The sequence below is a fragment of the Quercus lobata genome, chromosome 1 (genome assembly GCF_001633185.2).
Source record: "Quercus lobata isolate SW786 chromosome 1, ValleyOak3.0 Primary Assembly, whole genome shotgun sequence".
Classification (NCBI taxonomy): domain Eukaryota; kingdom Viridiplantae; phylum Streptophyta; class Magnoliopsida; order Fagales; family Fagaceae; genus Quercus; species Quercus lobata.
In genome coordinates, this window is record NC_044904.1 from 2,013,658 (window position 1) to 2,020,588 (window position 6,931).

Below are 6,931 nucleotides of genomic sequence, written 5' to 3' on the forward strand. Positions count from 1 at the left end.
ATGCCAAATAATTTTTGCATGCCATGTCAACCATTGGAGCCGGCTTTAGGCCCAAGTTTGTTTTCAAGAATCAAATCTGAAACTTGACATCAGTCGAAAGAAAACTGATGGCTACCGGTGCACTTTTAACCTACTCAAATAAGGGATGATGGTTGGAGGCAATTCAACTTCGTCCTTCAGTTCCAGATGTTGTGCCATTGAGTTTGTGCTCAAGCAATGACAACTCAAGCAAGAGAATTAAATCCTATAGTTAGGGTGCATCATTAAAACTACGATCACGTTGCTCACAGAAAAATAGACAAGATGAATACTTTGAAACTAATCTCAAATGTGAGGGATGAAAAAAAAATAATAACAAAATTTCAATGTGGGAGAGATCAAAATAAAAATGCCCTAAAATAGAAAGAATTAAGCATTAATTTGGATGAAATTTTAATCCAAAATACCCTTTAGGGTGAACAATAATTTTTTTTTTTTTTTTTAATTTTCAGTTGGCGGCTTGGTGCTACCCTCTTCTCATACAAAATAAAAAGACAAATGGGCCTGACATCAATGTTATAAACATATTTTCAAATTCCAGATTACTGTTTTTTTAATTTTAGAAGGTACATATTCCATAGTATAGACAGCAAAGGTTCCCAATTTAAGCTTCACTATCTTCTATTTCCTAAAAATGTTTGGTAATCAATACAAATAATTCCCTTTCATAAAAAGATTATGCATATACAAATAATTCCCGAGCAAAACCAATTATGAACCCCTATTTTTTTTTCTAATCTTCTCAAGCGTCACAACCATGAAACGGGATTAGTTATACATTGATTATTCACACTTCACAGCCGTGAATTATAATCCTGCATATATAGAGAGGATTTAAAACTCGAATTAAAAGAATTAAAAGATATCAATGAATTTTTTAAAAAAAAAAAAAATCAATAGCTAGCTGAGAGGATTTAAACACTAAACATTTCCGTTAGAAACATCAAAAAATATCAATTGAGCTATAATATACAAAACTCTTGATATGTCATAGCAAATTCTCACATTGTCTTCATAACCCAAGTTCTGCAAGTTTATTTGAAGAATTTCAAGGGCCTCATCATCGCATTGTCTTCATGATCCAAGATCTGCAAGTTTATTTGAAGAGCCAAATTTTCGTTAAATGAGAAGGGAATATGGTACCACTTCATTTAAATTGTTTGAAAGCTAGTAACATTGGCCTGAAATGTACTCAAAACTATAAAAGTAAGCTGGCATAAGTACGTAAAACAGCTATAACTTTCAATAATTAAAAGTTCCAAACCTATATTCTAATAGAATTAATAATTAAAACCCACTTTATTTAAGTTTAGACACAAATAAACTTAATGTGAGAAAGAGAGAGAGGTTATATACCACCTACACAGAATATTTTTACGAATTTAAAGTTAGACAGATGTAAAATAATAAGATCATTCAAAAAAATCGTACATTAAATATATAAATCCTAAAATATTTAATTATAATTTTTTTATTTAACCCGATTTTGTAATACTAATTCCGGCTTGAATTCATTGTTTAGATGAAGGAGATTTGTATTTACTAATTCTAAAAAGATTAAATTTATAAAATTTATTAAAAAAAAAAAAAAAAAAAGAGAGAGAGGTATACTCACATGGCAATGATATACGTAGCCAGGCTCTGAAGTTGCATCAAAAGCATATGATTCATTTGAGTGTATGTAAGAAAACCTCACTAGAATCTTTGTCACAGTTCCGTTTTTCATCTTGTACACGTTCTTCCACCCCTTCTCATAGGCCGGCACCTCTATCTTTTTGCCACGTGCATGCTTGCTTATTTGGCACTTGATCGCATCGTTGATTTTCGTCATGCAATTTTTGAACTCTTCCTCTTTCACCAACGCCGTTTGATCCAACGTCTTAAACAACCCTAGATGAATATGCAAAGGATGATTATCCTCCGTTAGATTGATTATATTCCAAATCTCTGTGGCCCCCACTTTAGGTGTCTCACTCACTGGGGCCTCATAAGGTTTCCCATTCAAATATAGATGAGTTGGCTCATCAATGTCACTTGTGTACTCGTACATAGCAATGTATCGTGTGTGCGACACACTAGATAGATCAGGACTTGGGTATTTCATCAACTTCTTGGGTACTCGCCACGTGTCAAGCTCGTGGTGCCCATTGATGATAAACTTCAAAACCTTGCTATTAGCTTCGTTGACTGGGTCACCAGATGGGTAAGGATAGGGTGCATCATTGGCTAGAATTACAGTTTCATTCTTTGACTTTGAAAAGTCAACAACCACGTCAGCAATCTCAGAGGGAGCCAATAAAATATCATTGGTCACCACGGGTTTATTAAGATAAGCAGAATCAGATCCCACGAGGATGAATCTCAAGCCGTTGGTAAAAAAGAACCTAAAAAATCTAGCATTGCTTGCATTGATAATACGAAATCTATACTTACGGCGTCGTACCGTCATACGTGGCCAAGCTTTGCCATTTACTATGATAGCGTCACCAAAATATTCAGGTTGCCATTGGGGGTGAATGGAGGGATTATTTCCAGTGGAATTCATGTATATGGAACCATCAGTATGAAAGCCACGATCAAATACAAGCAACGGTCGATCAAACTCACTGCCATATGGGAGTCCAAGTGGGGCCTCAACATTAGGTTGACGAATTATGTAGGCCCCAATTAAGCCAGCTAGAAGATTGACTCTAGTTAATCCCATGGCATGATCATGGTACCATAAATTTCCCGGGTGCTGATTATTGTGATAATGATATTTTTTCTTCGTCCACATGGGCCCTCTTGATTTAAATTTAGCAGTGAACCATGCATTTGAGTTCCCATCACTCTCGGGTTCATCGATTCCACCGTGAAGGTGAACCACCGTAGGAATGCCCTTCTCTGGCATGGCAGTGGGGATCGTGGGGTCCCAAGGCAGTATGTGCTTTTTAGGGAGGTGATTTCGCCACGTCACATAAGTGTCAACTCCATGAAGGGCCTCGATTGTTGGACCAGGAACTGTTGCCGTGTGCTTGGATGTACCATAGGCAAACACCGGTGTTGGTGGAAGATCTTTGTGGAATTTCTGCCCAAAAAAAAAAATTACAACTATTGATTACCTCATTAGAATGACTTTTTTGTCAAGAGAATTAAACTTAGTCTGATGTGTTCTTTGAAAAACGAGGCACGGCAAAGATATTTGAAAAACTTAGTTGATGTAGTACATTCGTTAACAATTTATTTTAGAAAAATTTTGACATCATTTTTATAGGAAATAAAAAAAATTATTAAAATATTATTTTTTTCTTTTCCAGTAAAAATTTTCTTTAATTAAATTTTTAACTAATGTCCTAAAGATATTAGTTAATATTTTCCTATTTATAACTGAATTAAGTTGAATTAATCAAAAAATTGGTTTAAGTTTGTGTGTTCAGAAAGTTATAGGGTCAGTTCCTAAGAGATTTTTTTAATCATGATAGCTAGTGATAGTTACACTAAATGCTTTGAATAAATCAAAGTGCTATTAATAGTCCTAGGAAATAGACTGCTCAGCTAAACGAAGCATAATAATTTATACAATTAAGAGTATATAATAATGGGAAATATTTAACAATCGTTTTTAGAAATATTTTATTGTGAGTATGAGAATGATAAAAGTAATAAATATTATTGATAATTTTTTATGAAAATAATGTCAAAATCTTCTTATCATGATTTATTAGCAATTGTCTTAAAAACCATCAGTTAACATGATCTTATAATAATAGAAATTTCCTAACATATGCCCTTAATAAAAATTTTATAAGAAAACAAAACAAGGTGCTGTTAAGCAGAAGGACTTAAGGGTAGCTTATCATTACGGACCATCGGATTTTGAATTCTTTACAATTTTGCTAATAAATGAATTATCGATTGAATTGATGCATCAAGAACAAAATATCACAGTCCAATTCTTGATCCAAGACTAAATATTTTTTAGTTACAAGTATTTCTAATAAGTGACACCAATCCATTTACAATAGCTTTTACTACTATGTTGGCAATAAGTTTTGATTAGAGCAACCTTATGTTTATACTGAATCACTATTATCCTCACTTTATTATACCCAATTCTAAATATATTGAAAAAAAATAAAAAAGAATTAAAAGTTATCTTTTGAGTAAAGTGAAAAATTAATTTTGTATTAATAAATCAAGTGAATTATTGTAAAAGCGGCAAAGAGACTGCAAAAGAAGGGTGGGGGGGGCAGTGGCACATGCCATGATGCCAATGGCATGGCTTAGTAGTTCTAATTGATAAATTGGCAAAGGTGGTGGGGGAATCTAGCAAAAGTGAAGCACTTTTACACATGCTTCCAATGGCATGGCTTAGTAGTTCTAATTGATAAATTGGCAAAGGTGGTGAGGGAATCTGGCAAAAGCGAAGCACTATTACAAATGCTTCCATTCTCTCTCTCTCTCTCTCTCTCTCTCTCTCTCTGAGTTTTAGACAGTAGGGGAGCTATTCAAAAAAGATGTAGAATTGAAGTTTTAAAATGCAGCATAGCTATTATCTCTCTTTTTTTTTTTTTTTTTTTTTTTTTTTTATAGGAGCTATTATCTCTCTTAAATGCTCATAGAGGTTGCTTTTAATGTTCGAAACCGAATACTCGCAGTATGTGAGCAACGGTTACTACTTCTGTGGCTTCACATAATTCAATCAAAAAGCTGAAAAGAGTCAGAAGGGACAACATAAATTTTCATGAAGCAAGAAACCAATCAAAATCAAGGACATGGAACACTGTCTTAAACATTAGAGTTAGCTGATAAAATCTATAAGTGAGTACTGCCTCAAAAAAAAAAAAATCAGTCAATCAATCGATCGATCAGAAATTAGTATAGAATGGAAGTGTAAAATAGTACATCAAAAAAAAAAAAAAAGTATAAAATTTCAAATCTTATCTTATAAAAAAAAAATTGTCTAAATCCCAGAGAGCAGGAAAAGAAAACCAGCTTTCCAAATATGATTATGGTTTTAAAAGTACTGGTGACAAAAAGAGAAAATAGAGAGAAAAACTGACCCACTTCTTCTTGAACATGCCAATCTTGAGTGACTTGGATTTGGGAACCCCAGAAACCATATCAAAGCCATGGATTTTGGGCATGTCTGGAAGCTCATCCACAAACATTTTCAACTTGGCTGGATTCAAAAGTCTGTCTTCTTTGACTGCAAATGAAACGGTCAGCTGTCCTAAAACAGCCAGAGAAAACAGCAAAATCTTCTCCTTAGTGACCATCTCTCTATTTCGCATGAAGAGAGAGAGTGTGTGGTTTTTCTTTTTCTTTTTTTAATTTTAGAACAAGAGTGTGTGGTATTTGATGGAGGAGCGAGCGAGTGAGGTTGGTACTTGGTAGTATTTATTAGTAGTTTAAAGATCTTAATATAGAAAGGCAAGCATGACACACATTTGTCACGCATTTTGTTACAACTTGCACATGTTCTGATTGTTTTTTTTTGTTGGAGTAGACATGTGTCAAATTAAGGTCAACTATGTGTCAATAATGTAATCTAATCATATATTGACACGTGTATAAATTATGACCAAAATTGTGACAAGAGTGTGCCATCTCTAATCTTGGGTATGAATGAAATTAGGCTTGCCTTTTCCTATGTGGCCTTATGTTTCTGGAAACAGAAAAGATACAATAAAGAGAAGTTAATTTGATAATTTTAATAAAAATCCGTGACTTTCTCGCTTTCAAGTTTTTTTTTTCTTATGAGATTTTTTCGTGTGCTTCCTTGTTTTTTTTTAGTCACTGTTATCATCCCATAATTATTATTTATTTTTAATTTTTCTATAATAAGCTAATAACATGTTGGATAAGAATTAGTTAGAACTAGTCGCTAATCTGTACGATGCACAAAAAAACTATTGACTCTGAAAAAAAAAATACAACTGTGGGGCCCAATAATTTAAGGGCCAAGCCCAATTGCTCCTGGGAAGTCCGAAGGCCCAATCCGAGGAGAGCTGTGGCCCAAGCTCTACAATACAGAGCACAAAAAAATTTTTGGGAGGTAGCCGAGGACGGTTCAGTCCTCGGCAGATCCTGAATCCCACCGAAATAAAGGGGTAAAACAGGTATAGGGACGAATTCGTGAGGAGATCCAAAATATCTTGGGGAAGTTATCCTTACTACCCTTCTAGATAAGACCCAACACATGACAGAGCCGTACTCTGCAGCCTTATCAACCATACCCAACAATTCTGGGATTAGACTGATGGGACAAATATCAGTCTTGTATAGATTGACCCTATATGTGGACGAAGGACAATCAACACGGACGAGTATAAAAGAAGAAAGTAAGTAAATCTAAAGGGGATCCCAGCCCACCCCCAAAAAGAGAAGGATCACATGGGGGAGAACATCTCAACAACACCGGACTTCACTGAAGAAAGTTCGTCGTTGGAGAACCGGGGAAAGGCCTCAATGGTCCTCGGATCAACTCCGAGGAGTCCCATCCCATAGGGTACGACGTCTTAGGGCTTAAATGTTCAAAGTCCAACTCCTTTTTCTACCTGAACTCTTCTAAAACCAGGATCGGACATCGCCCCGTGACCAGCGGCTAGCTTTTTAAGCCCACTCTCTACAAATCATATTGTGAGGGATCTTTCGTACGCGAGCCCAACATCCTTATTGGGCCGCCAGAGAATTGTGTCCTTACAACAACAATGAGTAAATAGACATTTTGCTAGTTATTTTTTTTTAAAATGAAGGAATATTTAACTTCTATACTTTTCCATAGTTTTAAAGTGTTACCTAACATTAAACATTATTGAGTTGCAAGTACATAATTATCGAAACCTATAGAGTAATTTACAATTCTTAAATTAAGAAAGTAAAACTCTCAATAATTATATATACACACACT

The 6,931-nt window shown here is 34.7% G+C and overlaps 1 protein-coding gene across 1 annotated transcript; it reads right to left on the reverse strand.

Annotated features, from left to right (window-relative positions):
* Positions 1-635: 635 nt before the first annotated feature.
* On the reverse strand, positions 636-5,398 carry LOC115973956 (multicopper oxidase LPR2-like). Its single transcript, XM_031094197.1, has 4 exons — positions 5,082-5,398; positions 1,655-3,106; positions 1,045-1,127; positions 636-854 (listed from the first exon to the last, which is right to left on the reverse strand). Exons 1-3 carry the CDS (start codon positions 5,310-5,312, stop codon positions 1,074-1,076), a joined length of 1,737 nt encoding a protein of 578 aa, XP_030950057.1. The 5' UTR covers positions 5,313-5,398; the 3' UTR covers positions 636-854; positions 1,045-1,073.
* Between the last annotated feature and the right edge of the window lie 1,533 nt (positions 5,399-6,931).